General features: G+C 39.0%; 1 protein-coding gene across 4 annotated transcripts in view; it reads right to left on the reverse strand.

Moving 5' to 3' along the window:
- BARD1 (BRCA1 associated RING domain 1) overlaps window positions 1–21,154 on the reverse strand; it is a 69,871-nt gene extending 48,717 nt beyond the window's left edge. Inside the window, exons 1-3 of one of the 4 annotated variants that reach the window (XM_019727082.2) lie at window positions 20,567–21,152; window positions 7,053–7,109; window positions 2,357–2,505 (exon numbers count right to left, since the gene is read on the reverse strand). In XM_019727082.2, coding sequence (XP_019582641.2) covers window positions 2,357–2,505; window positions 7,053–7,109; window positions 20,567–20,949 — 589 coding nt within the window. In that variant the 5' untranslated portion in view covers window positions 20,950–21,152. Of the gene's footprint in view, window positions 1–2,356; window positions 2,506–7,052; window positions 7,110–20,450; window positions 20,507–20,566 lie in introns of those variants that run through there. The other 3 variants (XM_019727081.2, XM_074312819.1, XM_074312814.1) reach the window with 3 other exon arrangements.
- Window positions 21,155–21,562: the final 408 nt, after the last annotated feature.

A 21,562-nucleotide genomic window follows, 5' to 3' on the forward strand; every position in this document is an offset into this window, starting at 1 on the left:
AGGGATTAAAGAGACATTGAGCTCCTAAAATTCTGACTGTATGTTATCCAAATTGTGAAAATTCAATTCATCTTAAAACAAGTGATGTTAAAGCCAGACTACTAAAGTATGATAAGGACTGAACTAATTATTATTCATTATAATAAGGAAAACAAACACAAAATGGCCTTCGGAAAATTAATCACCATAATTCCTCAAACTCCAGCTCTACTCTTACCTGGATAAAAAAAGACAGCATTCTAAAAGGCCTCAGGTCCCACACAAAAACTTGTTCTGAATGCAATAATTTCTCTAAATATCTTTTTTAATGATGAAACATTAAGGCATTTCAATAGTCACGATCCACAAAATATGAAAACCATACTGATGATTCAAACATCACTAACCACAGGAAAATTTCTTAAGATGTCATCTACCTTATTCTTCTTTGCATCCTATGGAACCTACCTGGTATCCTGGTCCACCACAATCGACAGTGCATCAAGGTTCACTCTATACCCCTTTTATCACCATTAAAAATTTCACATTACTTGTTATGGGTTAAACTGCATCCCTCCTAAAATTCGTATATTGAAGTCCGACACCCAGTACCTCAGGATGTGACCTTACTTGGAAACAGCGCCATTACAGTGTAATTAGTAAAAATGAGTAGGACGGGACTCTAATGTAATATGACTGGTATCTTTATAAAAAGGGGAACTCGGACACAAATACGCCTACAGGGAGAACATGTGAACATGAAGACCACCGTCTACAAGTCAAGGAGAGAGTCCTGGAATACAACCTTCCCTTACAGACCCTGAAGGATCCAACCTTACCAACACCTTGATTTAGGACACGTAGCCTCCAGAACTATGGGACAATAAATATCTGGTATTTTAGCCACACAGTTTGTGGCATGTACTGTTACAGGAGTCCTAGCAAGCTAATATAAATATATTCCTTTACAACAACTGGAGAAGAATCAAATCAAAACATCATGACAGACACAAATCTCAGAGAAGCACCCCAAATCTCAGTGCATGACCAACATTCCCAATAGACCACACATCTTTAAGATTCTGACGAAAGCCACTTTCACACAGACATGAACATTTTTCATATTGTACACTTAATTCAAGAGGCTCCTAAAGCCTCCTCTCCATTCCCATCACTGCCAAAGATGCATGGACTCTTAAGAACTCCTGCTTTAGCCAGCACTGTCTGAATAACAATGAAAACAATAGATGAACTAATCATAAAACTGTTCCCCATTGTGCTCTAAAGTGATTTACCACACAATATTTACTTTTTCAAAAAGTTACGTACTTTTTAATATGTGTATGCAAATAACTTCATCTGAAAGTAAATAAAATTTTATCACTACAGCACATTTTATCATAAAAGAATGGAGTCTAATATTGTAATCAAATAACTAGATGAAGACAACTTTTCATAGGTAACTATGATTTAAATTCTTCTTAAAAATATAAGACTGTAAGTGTTTGCCTTGTTTCTTTATTTTGTCCAATCACTTCACCTTTAATAGTTGACAGTGACACATCGTTTTGGAAAACTAAGATAAAAAGGTTTAAAAACAGAAATCCAACCATTTTATATGAGTATTATCAATCATCACATCCTGCCGGTCAAGAAAAGGTTCTCCTATAAAGAAATACAAGTTAAAACGACGTGATCTGGTCAATTAAAAGACAATTCCAGTATCTAATTATGAAGATTCAAAACACTTTCTTTCCACAGCTAATTAGTTCTCAGCAGAAAGCACAATGGGAAGATACATAGTTAATACACAGAGTCTAAGAACAATTTGAAAAATGTTTACCCCATTTAAACAGAAAAAATGAATATTAGATTTTTGCTCTTTCAAAATGTGCTCAGGAAATTAATTCAGTCTAGAAAAGTGGTTCATGGAAGAAGGTTGTAGTCTGTCTTATAAAAGTGTGTTTAAGTGAGATTAAGGACAAAATCACTAATATTGAGGACAAAAATCACTATTCCACGTATATTATATAGAAATTAATTATCACAACTGAAAAAGCAGGCAGTAAAGGTGGTGAAAAAGTCTCTGGATTGACAATCAGAAGAAATGGGCTCTATTTCTCCTGCTTCTGATACTAACTACATGTGTTAATTCAGGCAATATCATCTGACCTCTTTGGACCTTGGTTTCTCATCTACAAAAAAAGGGAGTCAGACTTAATTATCTTAAGGGAATCTGTCACCCACAATGGTTCTAAAGTATAAATCTTAAAATCTGAAATACGCTATTCAGAATTCTTGATAGATCTTTTATATACTTTATGTGATCAACATGAATTCATCAGTTATTTAACTGAGAGAGAGTGATAGTTCTCACCTGAAAGCTCATTCTCATGTAGCAAATTTCGAAGGTTATTACAGAGCTGGATCATGCTGTCCAGTTGTCTATTTATCTTCACATCTTGTATCCAGGCTGGGGTATAACACACTGGACATTCAGTTCCAATGCAGTCACTCACACAGTTACTTTAAAAGGATGAAAACATATATATATATATATAATTATGAACGCATTCAGTAAAATCTGAATTCCATAAAATAAACAGTTTGAACAGAAATAAATGAAGAAAAGCTTGTTCTAACAAGTAATTAGCAATTATAAAATATTTGTTAAAACTGTGTTTTTGAAAGAGTGTGATATACATACAACATCTAAATCTAAAGTTGCTTAGATAATTTACATCGAAAGGACTTTACTTAGTCAGACATGAGTCTGTAATTTTTCTCCGAAAATAAATATATAGCTTCTAAAGGGCAAGAATACAGAGGGAGACATAAACAAACATATTTAATACCTAATGCATAGCAGCCATGCATCTCAATCTTTCCTATCCTAAACCTGAACGCTGGGCTTCATGGAAATACCTAAAATTACCAGAGAGGCTAGGAAAGATATTTTTTGTTTTGTTTTTTAACAAGTGTCTAAAGGCTTTAAAGCAATTTTTGAGAAAAGATCTTCAGTCCTTTCAGGCACTTTTATAACCTGTAGATTCGACTAAATTACGTTGGGTTATCTGTCCAGGATTTATAGTCTCATAGCTAGAAGGGTTCTCCTAACTTTGGGGGTTACAAAACCCTTTGCAAATGTGATGAAGACATACTCAAGCTTGTGTAAAAAAGGGGGTTCAGCATCTCCCCTGAAGCCTATCTATGAATTCCGACAGAGAAACCTATAAATTCACTCCTTCCTTGGTCTCACCTGATGGGTTCTAGCAGGACTGGGAAATGTAAGTCGTAAAAGCCACGTCTGCCAAAACATTCATTTTCACGTGACCCGCTCATTTGTAGGCACACAGGATTCTGCCAGTAAGAGCTCCATTCAGAAGGGGCCTGTGGCATTTCTAATCTTTGCGTCTTAGGTGCTAGCACTATAGATTCCTGAATCGAAGTAACTCAGTGAAAGTTGTAAACTGAAGCCATAAACCACACTGGGGCTGGAAGAGACCTTCTAGATCACCACCTCCAACACATACAAATTTTCTTTAGCAAAGAAAGGAACTTCTTTGAGTTTGTTTGCTTGTAGTTAACTTGGAACCTCAACCTATAAAATAGGTAAACTGATTCCTTAGGGGATTTAAATCAATTGTTGCGCAATACTTAATTATTTGAGGAACACTAGTGAAATACAGTCACAATCCACTCGTCAAAAACCACTACCTCATTTTCAGGTAAAGAAAATGAGATCCAGGTAGTGAAGACACTTACCCAGCACCACACTAGTACTCACACCAGTCTATTTTATATATTCTATAACGTTTGTCTTACGAGTATAACTGTTCTCAAATTATTTTGTATACATTAATCCAGAATTCTGGGGAAATAGGTCATTTCTCAATAAATCTGCATAACTCAGTAAACCTGTATTTCCCAAATATATAATGTATGATGTCATAAAATCATGCTGGGTAAAAGACCCATTCAAACTATAGGATTTAATCAATGAAATTTAATATAACAAAGTACAAACAGCTCATTGGCATAGTTTTAGATTCTACACTGTAACAAATTTAGGAAACTATCACTTGCCAAGTACTGATGTAGTACCAAAAAAAGAACACCCATAATTACCTAAAATACTCCTTTCTCCAACTACAGATATATATGTAAAACCAGATTTTCTTCACATACATCAATCAAAACAATATATCACAACAGACTGAATACATAAGCAGATATGATAACCTAGTATTTAGCAAGACAAGAGATTTACAATAATGTAAAACAGTACCATTCCTTGTTTTTTCTTTGGTTTGTAAAATAGTTATTTTTCCTTTTAAAAGAAAGTGTTTTTGTGTCAGTATGTAACAGGCTCATTGTTGTCCTTAAGTGAATTAGCATTTTTTAATGTCTTTTATATGGAAAATACACATACACAAAAGCTTTACGGGGTTCTCAATTTTTAAGTGTAAAATAGTCAGAGACCAAAACTTTTGAATCCTCCTGCCATTTGTCTGAAATGACTTATATCTTAAAGTGAGCATGTGGACTACTTTTATCAGGGTTTGGCATGAAAGTACGTGAAACTACACAACACTATCAATGATATAAAGACTGTGCTCCTCCAACCTTCCCCCACCCCCCACTTCTACAGCTCAGTTGGATCGGATAAATCCAAACAATCTTGTAAAACCTCCGGGTATTTACAACATTGCTCAGCAGTTTTACATAACTCCAAACTTGCAAAAATACAAATAGGTACCTTAATACGTGGCATCATATAATCAAAATGAACCAAAACTGCACTGAATGGATTCTTTCTTATGTTTGTGTCATATACAAATGACCATTTTCTCTTTTAAGATATACTCACGACTCTCAATCTTGCTTTAGTCCCAGACCTCTTTAGAATCCAATTAAAGGTATAGATATGAATCTCTCTCTCTCTCTCTCTCTCTCTCTCTCACACACACACACACACACACACACACACACACACACACACACACAGACGCTTTACATATAATTTTATGGAGTTTGTTATGCTCCAGCAGCTTTGTCACTAATCTAGCAAACACAGTGAGCACATCAGCTGAAACAAATTAAATCTGCTTGCTACAGAGTGGGAACAGGGAATGGGCATCATTTCATAAGGGGATCATGGGAGGCCTTTCGCAGGTGACACTTAAGTTGAAATATAACTGATGAAAAGTTATGTTTTGTGAAATATAACTCACAAAAGTCCAGCAGAAATACATTCCAAATGAAAGGAATAGCAAGTGCAAAAGTTCTGATGCAAGAGTGAGTTTGGTATGATTCGTATACTAAAAGGAGAAGGTGGCTGGAACAGTGGGAGCCAGAGGAAGTGCGGTCCAAGGGGCAGGCTGAAACTAGGTCCTGCACAGAGTCTTGTGGACCCCAGTGCAGAGTCTGGGTTTTATTCTAATTGTGTAGGAAGCCACTGAAGGATTTTAAGGAGGGTAATGATATGGATATGATTTACATTTTTAAAAGATCACTGACAACAATGTAGAAAATGGGGAAGGGACCAGTTATGAACCTATTTCAATAATCTGAGGAGAGATAATATGATGGTAGCTTGGGCCAAAGTATAACAATAGTAAATACAGAGAAAAGTGGGAAAATTCAAGGTTGAGGGCACATGTTGAGGTGGGACTGAGAAAGGTTAATGACATGGGCGAAGGAAGAAAAAGAGAGATCCGGCAGTACTTGTGGTTTCTGCTGAACAACTGCAGTTGGTGGCACCACTTACTGCTGCGAAGGCCATAAAGGCAGGAACAGACTAAAGGGGATGATGATCAACAGATGTGCCCCGAACATATCAAGTCTGAAATCCCTTTTCATCATTCGAATGGAGACAGCAGGTAGACAACAGGTATGATTTCCTACCCATCCTCCTGCCAGATATGCCCCATAACAGATATATGTTTCTAGAAACAAAATCAGGACCCCAAACATAGCTGCCTCCCACATATCCCCAGCCCACTGAGGTCACAGTAAATTATTTTCGTTACGTGCTTAAATTTCATATTGCAGTTTGCTCATGCCAGATACCTTCATAGACATAACTTGAAATAATTAAAAGATTGACTCAAAGGAGGCTATATTAACCCTGTCTCACACAATTAAACTAAGACATTCAGTCTTTAAATTGATTTCTCCTGAATAAGAAATAGGATGAAATAAAAATCTAATTTTCTAACCTATAAGCCAGGGCTTTCATATAATAACATGGATATAAGTTCACAGTAACTGTTATGGCTTGAATTGTGTCCCTAGAACAGATGTTGAAGTCTTCACCCCTAGTATCGGTGAATATGGTCTTATTTGCAAATAGGGTCTTTGCAGATAATCAAGTTAACATGAGATCATCAGGGTGAGTCCTAATCCCATATAGCTGGCATTCTTATAAAAAGCGGAAATGTGGACAGAGAGACAAACATGCCTGCAAAGGAGAATGCCATGTGCATGTGAAGGCTGAGAGCAGGGCGATGTAGCTATGAGCCAAGGAGTGCCAGCGAGTGCCAGAAGCCAAAGACACTCCACCAGAAGGTAGGAAAGAAGCATGGGACAGACTCTCCCTCAAGCCCTCAGAAGGAACCAACACCACTGGTACCTGCACTCAGACTTCTGGCCACCAGAACTGAGAGACAATACATTTCTGCTGTTCTGAGCCACCCAGTTTTGGGTCCTTTGTTATGGCAGCCCTAGGAAACTAATACAATAACTCTAAGAACTAGACATTCATGATTTGAAAAGTCTAGATTCAAAATTAACTGGAAAAAATAAGAGACATATTTGAATTATATAATAGATATTAATCCCCCCCTCCCCAAGCTTAGCAAAGCTACTTATTAAGCTTTTTAACTTTGGACAAGTCATCCTCTTATTTTAATATAAGACCAGGAATATAATATAATAAATATAATATAATATAATACCGGGGCTTATGTTAATTTTTGCTCCAAAAGACGCATTAGAGCTGATGGTCTGGCTAGGTCTTATTTTTGGGGAAACGCGGTATGTGAGATATATATCAAGCCACAACTACTTACCTACAGAAAATGTGTTCACATCCTCCTAAACACACAGGCTCCCTCAGAATATTAGTGCTGTTTGAAGAAAGGAAAACAATCAAGACTTAGTTACTGATAAATATTTTATACCCAACATGTCGTAAGTACAAGGCTGAACATTACCATTTCTCTCTTTCTCAAAGCAGAAGATATTAAGGATGTATTCATCCTGGCTAAATATTGTATCATAACATATCTGCTGAATTCAAATAGTATTTATCAAACTCAGTGCCAATTGCAATACTTTCTATAAAATATATACTGGGAAGTCATCTCTAAACCTTTTACAACAGGGAAAGCCAACCACTGGCTGCTGTTTTCAACTACTAAGAGACATTTTCACTTAATGATCCATAGGGTAGAACACAAATCTCAAAATGAGATCTGTAAGTAGAATGACCATATAATGCACCGTCCAAAAGAGAGCATTTCTGAGAGTGAAGAGGAGTGTTAAGCGGATAGCACACTGGTCTAATCCAGGACTGTCCCAGGAAAATCCAGGGCAGCAGGTCTAATCCAGGACTGTCCCAGGAAAATCAGGACCTCTGGCATCTTGCCCATAAGAACTCCATGTTCCCATAAGAAAACAGTGGTTCCTGGCTATTACTCTTAGGTAGCCAACTATTTTTCATAGATATCTTGTCAAAAAGACGCCATCCTTTCAGTTCACAGGAAGTCAGTTACTTTGTTCTTAAGCAAGTGCAAATAGGAGTCATCAGGCTGGCAATCTGCAGACTGAATGAGATTCATGGCAATGGGGGAAGAGAGAAACACAATTATCCCCAATATTATCCATCACAGTACCTGTTATACTTATTTGATTAATCCTAAGAAGGTAATCGTGCTTACTAATAAACACACACCAAATCACTATATTCAGAGGGCATAAGGTGGCAAGAGCAAACAGAAGTAAAGTTTTTAAAGGATGAACACATTTTTGTGCTTGGTTTATTACACTAATCCTAGGACCTTTAGGTATTTACACCATTATTACCCAATTACCTCTGCACACATGCCACATATCAATAAAGTTTTCCACATTTCTTGAAAGATCAAAAGTATCACACTGCACATTTTGATATGAACTTAAAAGTGAAATTGAGCTTTCAGAGAGCTAAAAAAAGAATGTGCACCTACAATGTTATTCTAAAGATACCAAAAATGGTGCTCACTGACATTATAAAACCAATTACTTTTAAAAAACTCACAATATCTGATTTCTCTATCATACTATGTAGAACATAGTGATAAAAATATGACTTGTGATGTGCCAGCCACTTGTGATTCTGGCCATTAAGATGATCTATTACAATATTCTTGTTGCTTCTATAATTTTTGTTCATTGTTTGACCTACCAAACCTACTCTCTTATCTCCCAATCAAGTGTGTAGAATTCTACTTCATTACGAGCTCTGCCTCTTAGATTTTAAAAGTGCTGTTAATCTCAACTCCTGTCATACCGTGTTTCCTCTAAAATAAGATGTAGCCAGACCATCAGCTCTAATGCGTCTTTTGGAACAAAAATTAATATAAGACCTGGTGTAATGTAATGGAATATAAATATAATATAATATAAGACCCGGTCTTATACTGTATTATATAAGACCGGGTCTTATATTAATTTTTGCTCCAAAAGACGCATTAGAGCTGATGGTCCGGCCAGGTCTTATTTTCGGGGAAACACGGTAATATACTCTCTTTCTTTCCATCACCCGACCAAACCTCCACCTTCAGGTTGTTCTCCAGGGTGACAGGACGCCATTCAGTCCATCAGCTCCCTGGACTCCCAATCTAGCCTAGGCCACAGAGTTAACCACTTCAGAGCCATCTTTACCACCACCCACTTCCACTGACCCCTAGACACTCAGGGATGCAAATCTATAATGCTACATCAGCCCACAGTCCACGACCTCCTCTCCTGCTCTCAGGATATGAATAACCATTATAAATAGATACAAAAATATGTCGCTATAAATTTGGTAGCTTTTTCACTTTGTACCCCTATCAAAGTGATGGATTAGATGTTCCATGGGTAAACAAACAAATGAATAGATAGCTATTCAAAACAATCTTCATGCTCCTAAATCCCATTAATCTTACTGGAGCCAAATGGTGTGAGCTTTTCACCATCTAGACTCATTCCTACCTCGTCAGCCAAAATCTTACCCCTCCCTCCAGTCACAGAAAAAGATCTCCTTCAGTCATTTTTCTTCTTAAAATGTGTTGCTCTATTTGTCCCTAGACCCTGTCTCTTCTCTGGCTCCTAAAGTATTCTATTCTCATCATTACAGTTACCTTCTTCCATCTGCATCTAAACACAGATAATCCTCTGCACAGATAAACCTCTCCCTGGACCTGAAAAAAATATTCTTTAGATCCTGCTTCCCACTCTACCTCCTGACCAGCTCTCCCCTTCCTTGCAGATAGAAGTCCTGACATAAGTGCTCTATTCCAGCTAAATCCATCTCCTTACCTAGCTGGCTTTAACCTATTACTGCTGAAAGTGCCTTCCAGGGCATTTTTGGTCCTTACTCACTCTGACCACTCTGTAAAATAACAGTCACATCACCTTCTTTCCTGAAACCTTTCCTTCCATTGAGTTTTATTTTTCTTATTTATCTGCCTATTTCAGCATTTCCTAAGCTGCTGCTTTTCCTACCTGTCAATGTAGGGCTACACCCCAGAATGCAGTCCACAGCATTCGGACTTTCTCTGACAATACTTGACTTGATGCCTTAATTCTTCTGTTTATAAACTTCAATTTCCTTCCTAAGATGACTCTGAACCCTTTACCTATACAGTTTGTACCTTTCACCCTAGCAATAAGATGCTATAGTGTAATTAGCAATAAATCTAGTATCTATGAATAATTGATCAGGTGCACTAATTCTTCTAATTACTGAGCTAGAATATATTTTTTGTTGCTATTAATAGATAAGGAAAGACATTGGAAGAGCGAACGAAAAGTATAGTAACGTGTGTATTGGGGGAAGGAGCCGGAAGAGGAGTGTTACAGCCAAAGCTGGGAGAGCGTGGTGCCAATTTCAAAAGAATGCCAATGGAAGAGAGCTTGGTGGAAGCAGTTTTGCCATCCCAAAATATGCCTCCTTGGATATTGATTTTAAGCTGGTTAAGAAACATAAGACTCAAAAAGAACCTCTGACTCTCTCCGTTACCTGCCCGAGGTACTCAGATAAAAAAACAACACCTGCATAAAGAAAGGGAACATCACATTAGTATCATAATATAAAGTAAGTATGGCAGACAGGGAGAAATCTAGCCAAGTCTGTTTGTAACTTCCTTCTTGTTGTACCGTTTTTTTCCGGTGGCCCAGCAGGAATTTGTTATCACATTTGCTGTTTCTCATTTATCTGTGAATTGTCTACTGCCCTTTGAAATCCCAGGCCCCGGTCCCCTTTCCTTTGTCCAAAATGGCATATAAACCTAAACTGCCAAATGCGTCTTTTTCAGGGTCTCATGTCTTATGGAATCCTGCATGTACATCTGTAATACATTCTGAACACTTTCTGCTGTTAATCTGTCTCATGTTAATCTGATTATTAGCCACGCTAGAACTTAGATGGCAGGAAAGTTATTTTTTATGCCCTTCAGAAGCCCAAAGGGAAGATACACTACACAGAGGGTGGCATTGATCTGTGTCAAAGCCAGACTCTCTGACAATGTCTAGAGCTTAACTGACAATACATAAGAACTTTATTACAACCAGACAATATCTGTGAAAATTGCAAATGCATCCAACTTTAACTCAACTATCCCACTGCCAGGAATTTATCCTTGAGATACACTTGGACGCTTGCAAAACAAAATTCGAAACACCAAAGGTATCTAGACACAATGCCAAAGCTTCCAGAGATTAAGGAATAATAAAATTAAAATGTCATATATCTGTATTTTTAAAGGAGTCATAATAGCGTAAGAATCTCAAGGATAACAAGGGATGCTTGGCTGTCAAAATAATAATTGAAAATTATTTTGTACTTTTAATTCTGTAAAGGTGACAGGATACTTTGAAGGATTTAGCGATCTAGCTTGGTTCACTGAATTATAGTTTGATTTACTTTATTTTGTAGTTTATTATTTTTTCCCTCCTTTTCTCCCTCACTGCCCGATTTAATTGCTTTGTTTTCCCAAGGCTACATGCATACCTCGTTAATCTAGTTAATCAGCAGAACACTAACTTGCAAGAAACGAGTCAGCTGCAATTCTGAACTGCGATTTTCTGTCAGATGACACATGAATCACCCCTAAGACTGGGTTCCAGACAATCACTGCAAAACAAACCAAACCCCAGAATACGTTCTCCTGGACAAGTCGCATACCAACACCCCTTTCCCGTTGTTCTGCTTCTTCTTGTGTACCTATAGGACCTTCTGACCGTTCTAGGAACGAAGCAAGTGGCCTTTGAGACAGTGGTCCACCATCTTCCCAGAATGCTGGCATTTTGAATAACCTGCTTTTCTTTCCACCAACCCTTGTCTGTCGATCTTTGGCTTACGAGCGGCAAGCAGCCAAACCTTAGCTCAGTAACAACTCTACATCTAGTCATCTTCCATAGTAGAAAGTTAATATGTAAAAATAAGAAAACTCATCTTTCAGAGTAGGAAGTTAATAAATGCTATCTAAAATGGAAATAAAAGTCAAGAAATAGCAATAAAAATATTATTTGGAAATGTAGAATACTTGAAGAACTTAAAAAGATGGAAGAGGTTGTGTCTGGAGTATAGAACTCAAGGGTGATAAGGAATGAAGCAAAAGAATGTTTTCATTATGGTCTTTGTCCTATTTACTTTACAACTATGTTCATATATAATTTTAATCAAAAAATTTTAAATGCAAAGGCAAGTGGACAAGGATAGTCACACCGGCGTTGCTTTTTACAGCAAGAGTAAGAATAATCTAAATTTCTACCAACAAGGAAATGGTTATATAAATCACGACATGTCTATCTGATGCATAGTCTCCTCTCATCTGAGATAAATAATGCTTATACGAACAGAGAACCTCTTAAAGGATACATAAGAAATAGTAGGTCCTTAAAGAAGATTCAGACCTATTTGTCATTCATTTAACAAATATTTAATGATCATGTACTATATTATTTTAATCATTTGGCATATGCATGAATTACTTTTTTTTTTAATGAGCTTTTTTCTTTTTAAACATTTTATTGGGGAAGGGGAACAGGACTTTATTGGGGAACAGTGTGTACTTCCAGGCCTTTTTTCCAAGTCAAGTTGTTGTCCTTTCAATCTTAGTTGTGGAGGGTGCCGTTCAGCTTCAAGTTGTTGTCCTTTCAGTCTTAGTTGTGGAGGGCACAGCTCAGCTCCAGGTCCAGTTGCCGTTTTCTAGTTGCAGGGGGCAAAGCCCACCATCCCTTGCGGGAGTCGAACCGGCAACCTCATGGTTGAGAGGACACACTCCAACCAACTGAGCCATCTGGGAGGCAGCTCAGCTCAAGGTGCCGTGTTCAATCTTAGTTGCAGGGGGCGCTGCCCACCATCCCTTGCGGGACTCAAGGAGTTGAACCTGCAACCTTGTGTTTGAAAGCCCACTGGCCCATGTGGGAATCGAACCGGAAGCCTTCGGAGTTAGGAGCATGGAGCTCTAACCGCCTGAGCCACCGGGCTGGCCCCTGCATGAATTACTTTTAATTTTTAAAAGCTTAATATTAAAAAGCTATTCACAATCTGGTAACTCTGAAGCTAGACAACTATGGGGATGCAAAAAATAACTGCTCCCACCTTCTAAGTTCTTCTAGCTGGGCTAATAATAAAATTAGCGTGAGACAGACTGACAGAGAAAATGCTCAAAGTATATTAGGAATATAGTACATGCAGGGGTGACATGAGACCCGGAAATAGACACACTGGGCAGTTGAGGTTTATATGCCATTTTGGACAAAAGAAAAGGGGGGTAGAGGTCTGGGATTTCCAAGGGAAAGTAGGCAATTTACAGGTAGCTGAGAAAGAGCAAACGTGGTAAACGAATTCTTGCTGGGCCACTTGCATGAGACACAAAAAAAGTTCCGCACACAGGCTTTGCTGGATTTCTTCCTGTCTGCCGTACTTAATTCTTATGTGCTAAGGAGACTATGCTAAGGTTCCCCTCTTGAAGTAGGTTTTTATATCTGAATTCCTTTAGGGAGATAAGCGGGAGGGTCAAAGGTTCTTTCTGAGTCTTTTGTTCTTAATAACCAGCTTAAAATCAATATCCCAAAAGGCACATTTTGGGGTGGCAAAACTTTGGTCCCCCTGGCAAACTTTTCTCTCATTGCTCCTCAACAAAAACTCTGTGCTACCATCAGGCTAGTGTCTACAGCATCTCTCAAATATCCTATATCCAATTCCAAGCACACAACTTCTCAGACTGTTATTCCTCCCTGGCCCCGCCAAAATACACTTCCTCCTCCCCCAAAACTATTCAAACCTAATGAATTATCCAAATACTGTCCAGGACGGTATAATAAAAATGTCACTAAACAAAGAAGCACAGTAATTCTTCCATTTTGGTTCCCATGCTATCACTTAACGCAAAATCTGTATCTTGCACCAGACATGTCAAGAATACTGTTAAACAAAAATCTTATCTCCCGCAGCTGAAAAGTCTTTTTAAAAGAATGGGTTTATTAGGCCATTGCTAGCAAAAAAGGCTGGTCTTGAAGCATGGAATCTAAACCACCAGCCGTGTGGCGAGATAAAAAAGACAGTCATGTCCATCGTCCGGAGTTTTGCAAGTGTTTCCATTCATCAAGTAGCAGGGAGACAGATGTAAGCCCTTCCGAAAAGAATTTACACTAGCTGTGGACAGAGGGGATGGGAGAAGGGGCGCAGAGCCCCTAAAGCTCTTATGTAAACAGGAAGCAGAGGCTCCTGGGCGGCCACAGTGCCTGGCTATTCCCTCTTTTCAGGTAATCTTGGAAATAGCCACCTGGAAATTAATAATTCCAACATAAACTAAGAAGTATGAGTATTCTTTCCTTGGTTTTGCACGGCAGTTGTTAACTGACCCCTTTTTGTTTCTTCCGTCAGCCCTCTGGCCTGCTGTAATTTAATTTATCTCAGAATTTTCTCCTTGTCAATACAAAGTTGGCCTAAGGGACTTAGCTGGGTAGTGTTATAAGTCAAGTTATCATAAGACTTAAGAGAGGCACAGAGAGAATGCTCTGAAGTTCCAGAGATCATACCTAGTTGAGGCTCTGGAAATCAGTGTTGAAAACAAAATATTTTGTATTTTATCCACCTCATCCCCTCCCCCTTTTCTTTTGGCCTCAAAATGGATTGCAGCCCTACAGGCAGATCTTGACTTTCATTTTTGCTGAGCTCCCCAACACACTGTTGCCGATATAGTACGGTGCTATCTAAACAGCAGGATTTCAATAATTCCTTAGTGAAAGAATCACATGGAAGACTATACCCAAAAATGCATTTATATTAACAATTTTATTTGATCCTTCCCCTATTTTTTGTCTGATATACATATATATTAGAAAGAAAAAATCCAGAATAAGAAACGGCATTTGCATGGTAAAAGGATTTCTGCACCTTGAAAATGCAACTATTCTACTTTTTCCCATCCGCAGTCATACTTCTGTTACTTTACGTGTAGTTGATTTGGAAAGATCAGTGCAGTCAGAGGATTAAAACTTAGGAAAGAACTAAGTAGTGAGAACAAACACTTTTTTAAAATAAAAAAGGTCCTACTGATATAAAATTTTCTTTAAAAAAAAGGAAAGTAAATTCAGGTGAGATTATAAGGCAGACCTATTTCTTAACTGAATGGTTCCCTAGGCTTCCATAAGATATCAACTGCTATTTAATATTAGGCAAGATAGCTAGTACCAAAGTGCTCTTACATTTTAGAAAATTTCCAAGTTATTTTTATGTGTGGAACAACATATTTAACACTAAAAGGCACAGGCTTTCCAAGCCAATGAAACAATATGCTGTGTTTACCTCTAGGAGAATAAACAAAATTGTTAACAATTAAGGGATATGAATAATGGAAGCATCTTATTTTATAGTTATTTTATATGCCAGATTCAAGCAAATTACATGGTAAAAATAAGAAATCATGTCTAATTGTTTAGTGTCAATAACTATTAAATAAATCAGTAAGTCAAATATCCCAGAAGTCAAATGGACAATAGAATTCTATTAATGACTAATTATAACAGAATCTATCATGAGACATATAAGCCACAGAGAATATCACGTGTACTCAACTCCAACAGTTTGCTACTCTACCTTCTATTCCCATTTCTCCAAAGCAAAACAGTATCTAAGTAACTACTGATACTCCTCTGTCCTTACGGTTTCACCTCTGCCACCAGATGCTCAAATGTTGAGTATTGATGTCAAGGCTCAGACCTGGGCATTTGTCTTCATACTCTCCTTCTCCTCTCTGCTCACTTCCTGAAGTATGCCTTCAATTACCATCCATATGCAGGTGACTCAAATTTCAGTCCCCAGCCTAAAATCTCTCCTCTGAGCCCCAGACCTGTAGACCAATAACTTCACTTCAGTACAACTTCTACTGCCCACGCTATAGGGAATGCTCAATGTGTCTGAGAAGTTTCTCTGGCGGTCAGGCCCTATGTAACACCAGGTATACGTAAGCCAGTAATGGGACTGTTCCTGTGGTGGTCCTAGTTCTAAATCCCAGGGGGAAACACCTGTACCTTCTACATCTGCCCTGAGACCTTAGTCACTGCTGGCTTACTATGGGCTATTAACCCCAGGAACCTATGGTGTATTTGCGGTGATTCAAGTGAATGAACCAGGTCCTCCTAGTATTTCCACTTGCAAAAGCCCCTTACATAGGATCCTAACTTACCCTAAATTCTTTCATGTGTTAATTTAATGAACACTAAGAAAGTTGGTGACTAGCACTGTGGCTGCAAATGTGAACTTGTCTTTATGAAATGTACAGTAGATGCACATCAAAGAATCAAAATACCACATACGTAAATAAATCCCAGAATTGGAAGGGACATGATACATACTAAACAGTGATTTGTGCCCTTTTCCATTATATATGTTGAACTTCAATAAAAAGTTTTAAACATTTTGCATCCAATGGACACTAAAATTATGGAATCTGCAAACCAGTGGGAGCCTTAAAATCAATTAGTCCATTTTCCTCATTTTATATAGATGAGGACACCAGAGTCTCAGGAAAGTTACATGAATTGCTCTTTTTAGGAAGTAACTACAAGCAAGTGTACCTCAGAGGTATGCAGGTTTGGTTCTGGACGACCACAATAAACTTTGGATCACAATAAAATGAGTCGGAATATTTTTGCTAATGGAGTACCTTGTCCTTGTCTTCAATTTGTGTAAAAAAAAAAAAGCAACATCTGTGGAGTGCAATCAAGTGAGGTATGCTTGTATCTGACCCAACTGAATAGTCTGTGTTAGGCTATGATTTGACCCTGTCTTAATTCTCTGCCCACCCAACTCACTCCACCTTTACTCTACAATACTTTTTAGCATATTATTTGCTAATAATCCCCCACATGCATTCATCTATAAAAAACTACCAAAGGCCCAATTCAAAAGCCCATGAAGCATTCCTCCACTGGCTCCATCCAAGTACTCTTCTCTGCATCCCGTTGTCCTTAACCATAACATACCCTAAACTGTGTACATTTTATCCTTTATAATCAAGCATGTGCTCATTAAGGGTAGAAAACAAATGTCTCACCTTATCACCAGTAACACAGTGCCTCAGTGATTGCTTTATGAATAATGAATAACCAGTGCCAGAGCAACCGAAGGGAGTAATCCCACTTGAGGACCACTGGCCTACACCAATGCCTCTGAACATTCCAAACTCCTGAAGAAAGGCAAAAGCCGAATGCTGAAGTCAGGAGATCTATCCTGTATTTACAAACATTCACATAGCACTTGGAACATAACAGGCACTGTTCTAAGTACCTTATAAATGTTAATTCATTTAATTCCCATTACAACTTTATACAGTAGAAACTAATTCATTTTGCAGATGAAGAAAACGCATACAAAAATGAAAAAATTTGCGAAAAATCACTGAGTCAGAATTTGAAGCCTGGGTCCAAAAATCCATGCTCTTAACCACTAAGCTATACTGCCTCAAAACCTGATTGCCTATTAAATGACAAGAGATAATTCAGAAAAATAAAATCACCTATTCTTAAAAAAAAAAAAAAAAAAAAAATCACAAGATTACTTTTTGACTTTTTATTAAAAGTTGATTTAAAAGGTGCTGAGGACTCCAAGTAACAATTGTCATAGATGCCAACCCTCCCCCCCGAAAAAAAATATGTCAAGGTACCTAATTATTTTAATTCACAAAATAGTATCATATAACATCTGGGCTTTTACACTGCAGTTCCTATTATCATTTCCTGCTTCCTTTAGAAACACATTATTACTATGCTTTCTGCCAGCCTCTCAAATGATACAGTCTTCCTGTCTTATTCTTCCAAATCTTTAAATAGCTTCTGTCTGGTTTTGAGGCTTGGACCTAATACAAATGTCACATCTGGCCTCTTGAACAATTTCATCAGCTTCACTTTGGAGCCATACTTATGTTAAAGGTCAAGAAAGGATGCCCTGTAATGTAGCCAATCCACCCTCACCCACAAGTAATGCTTGCTGCAAAATAGATCCAATGTGCTACACAAGACAGGTGACAGCTGGGAACATGAGATAGATGACAGCTGCAAGCTGAATGTGAGGGTAATCGGGGTAATCACTAGCCCACTGGGTAGAACTTTGAAACTCTGTAAAAGGACCTACTGACATATAATCTCTAATAATATGACACTGCTTTCAATGGTGGGTAGCAAAAGCAAGAAGCAGACCATGAGTTGCTCCTTTCGAGCAATGTCAGGCAGCTGCCAGGCAAAGGCAGAGGTGAAAAAATGTTTTATTTGTCCCCATAGATAAGGAGCAACTGGCCATGCTTTATTCACTAGACAGTGCCAAACATGCAGAGATACAAAGACAGGAACACAAAATCATTTCTAAATATTAAATCCCATGTGACATAAAATTTTACACCAAAGAAAGGATTTTAAAACTTGAGACATTTTACCTGTTAAAACATAGTGGCTAATTATTGTATAAGTTCCAAATCAAGCCAGGGGGCTGCTTTTTGTACAGCCCTTCGGCTAAAAATGTTTTTTGGATTTTTGGCTTTTTTTTTTTTTACATTTTTAAGAGTTGTGGCAGCAAAGCCTAAAATATTTACTATATGACCCTTTACAGAAAGTTTGTAGAGCCCTGTGTTAAAACATGCAAAGAAACAGCTGAGATTTAGTTAATTCATCAGTAATTATTATTTTTTCAAAAAAAATCCCTGGAGTTTAACATCATTCTCCAGCCAAGGAATAAGCTGTATTAAAAGTCTAGCTAGACCTACTAGCTATTGATGTCCACTTTCAGTCCTATGGCTCTTATTTTCTGCTCACTTTGCTTAGAAACAGGAAAAATATTTGGTAGGGGATAAAAAGTGAAATTGGCTTTATTAGATTTCAGGACAACCTATCCATTATTCATAGAAACAACCTATACTGTCTCCCCAAAACTATTCAGCAAGCAGACTATGCTGCTTTATATTTTTATAAGACACCTATTACTTATCACTTACTCTATGACAACCACCACACTTAACACTTTACATGTATAATTTCACTTAGTTTCTTCCCTCCCGTAAAATTTTACATTCACAAGGGTGAGGGTTTGCTTTTTCCATTTTGTTCACTAATGAATCCCAAATGCCTAGAACAGTGAGTGTCTGCACTTTGTAGGTGTTCAATTAATTTTTTAATTATGATTTTAAATTAATTAATAATTTAATTATTTTTGTTAACGAGCACTATCATAACTCAGATGGAAAAACTGAGGCACAGAGAGGTTGAATGACTTGAGCTATTCAGTAGCGTCAAAGCTGGACTCTGAAATCAGGCAGCCTAACTGTACAGTCTAAGCGAAGCACCTTACTGCTGCCCCAGTGCCTTCCACACAGAATTGTCCAGTCTGAGTGTCTAACTTTTGTTGAACTGACTATTCAGGTATGACTACAATTGCTCCTATTATAGCAACTACCGGAGCTAGTTTTAAATTTCTTATTCTCAGATGGATGACCCCTGTGCTATGGGAAACACACACAACTCAGTATATCTTCATGTACTCATCCTGGCGAAAGTGCCACTTTTCTATGGGCTGCAATGATGTCATTTTGTCACAGGTTTTAAAGTTTTTGTAAAAACAAAATATAAGAGCAAAACTGTGACGGTTAAGTCCTTTTCATTTTTAAATAAAAAACTGCTATATTACTTATACTTTGTGTATAACCAAGTTCTGCAAGTTGGAAATTAGAGGGGAAAAAAATCAAAACAAAGTCCAAAAAAGAAATACGGTGGGGACGTCTACAAGAGAGAAAACGTGCCAGAGTGATATTGATGCAGAAATTCTGAGCTGTGCACACAGTAGGTGCTCAATAAATGCTTTTGGAAGAAACGAAAGTGAGACATGCCCTTGTTGGGTTTAAAAACCTTCTTGGTTTATGTACTACCATGTTTCCCTGAAAATGAGACTGGGTCTTATATTAATCTTTGTCCAAAAGACGCATTAGGGCTTCTGTCCAGGGGACAGCATCCTGAAAAACCATGCTAGGGCTTATTTTCTGGTTAAGTTACGTGTATTTTCGGGGAAACACGGTAGGAAGAGCTATTGGAAAAGGAGAAGCAAGGAGTACCAGCCTGGAAAATGATGTCTTCACAGAGAATGAAAACCTTGAATTCAGATGACTCACATGGTAACAGCATAAAGGAAATAAACCAAAAAAAATCATAATAAGTAGCATCCCTAAGAGCTGGAACCTCACGCCATAAAGTCTTTTGACCAAACCAAGGAAATGAGAAACTGAATGGCAGTGTCCATCACACTGCCATCTTCAATCTACCTCCAGTATGGGTCCCCAAAACTACCCCCTCCCACCACCCAAAACAAAAGCTAACACGGAGAAAAGGTCAAAGAAGCCAGTTAAGCAAAGTGTAACAGCTGCTTCCAACTAGGCAGCCCTCGGAGTTAAGATTCCGTCTGGAATAAGCTTGTCACAAGGATCCCGGGGCCAGTAAAAAGTGCAGATCGCTTAGCCCCTCCCCAGCCCTACAGATTCAAACACTGGAGGCGGAGCCAGAGATCCGAATTTTTTAACCCCGCCTTCAGATAATTCTTATGCCCCCTCAAGTTCGAGAACTACCATCTTAGTTGGGATTGACGCAAGAAAAGGTTAGGGAGCCACCCAGAAAAGATGTCAACGGGGGCCAGGGAGGGGATAACGCACACCAGATCCGGGGCAGGTACTAACCGCTCGCCGGCGGACTGAGGACGGGACTATGAGACCGGAGGTTTGAAAAGATCCCCCGGCCCCCGAGACTGGGGGAGCCCTGCCCTCGCGGCAACCTCTCAAGGGTCCCCCTTTACCAACGAGAGCAGCGCAGCAGCTTCTCCAGCCGGACGAGTGCAGCGCGGCTGTGGGCCCAGGCCCCGCCACTCGCCGGCTCCGTGGCGGGTGCGGGATGAGGCTCGTTCCCGGAGCGGACCCTCGGCTGCCGGCTCCCCGGCATCGCCCAGCCTTCGCGGGAAAGGCCCCTCGGAGAACGGGAGACAGAGGACTCAGCAACGACTGAGACGCCGCAGGCCTGCAACCCGACCCCGCAGCCTGGGGTCCCAGTGATTCCCGCGTCTCGCCGGCAGGACGCTTGCGGGGCGGGGCGCGCGGGGATGGGCGGGGCAGGGCCAATGAAATGCGCCAAAAGTAACCGCGCGCGGGACCGGGAGGGGTGGAGCCGCGAGTGCCCGCCCATAGTCCGGTGGGCGGGGCCTCTGGGAGGTTGGCGGAGAAAAGGAATCAGTCCAGAAAACGCCTCCTTTCTCCGGGATAAAAGCCGGAACAAAATCACAAGTTGTTACTTTCCTGGAACAAAATAGGCGACCCTCGGTCCAACTTTCACCAATGAAAAGTCTCCGAGGAGTGCTGTTTTGATGACTGTTGAGCTAGGAAAAACTTTGCTCATGACACTGAAAATGGCACTCTCTTTATTCCTAAGGAAGTAATTTTTTCTCCCCTCCACCCCAGCTTTTTGTCTGTTAAAGTGTGTCTGTCCTCATGAGGTTCTTTCATTGACCGCCATATTTTGCAGATAACATCTGTTGAGCTCCTCTTCACTCTCCCACATCAATCCACTGCTATAATAAATACTTCCATTTTTTCCCACTTGACTTACTCTCAGATCTACCCACTTCATACTCACTCCACAACAGGCCCAGTTGTCTCATCCTCACCTGGATTGTTTCCATAGCCTTCCAGCTGGTATTCCTGTGTCCAAGTCCCCTCCAATCTTTTAAGCTACACTGTAGCCATGGAGAACATTTCCCAAAAAGAAGTTTGGCTAATAGAAGCAGAATGAGTGAAACTAC

Source organism: Rhinolophus sinicus, linkage group LG01, assembly GCF_036562045.2.
Source record: "Rhinolophus sinicus isolate RSC01 linkage group LG01, ASM3656204v1, whole genome shotgun sequence".
NCBI classification, from domain to species: domain Eukaryota; kingdom Metazoa; phylum Chordata; class Mammalia; order Chiroptera; family Rhinolophidae; genus Rhinolophus; species Rhinolophus sinicus.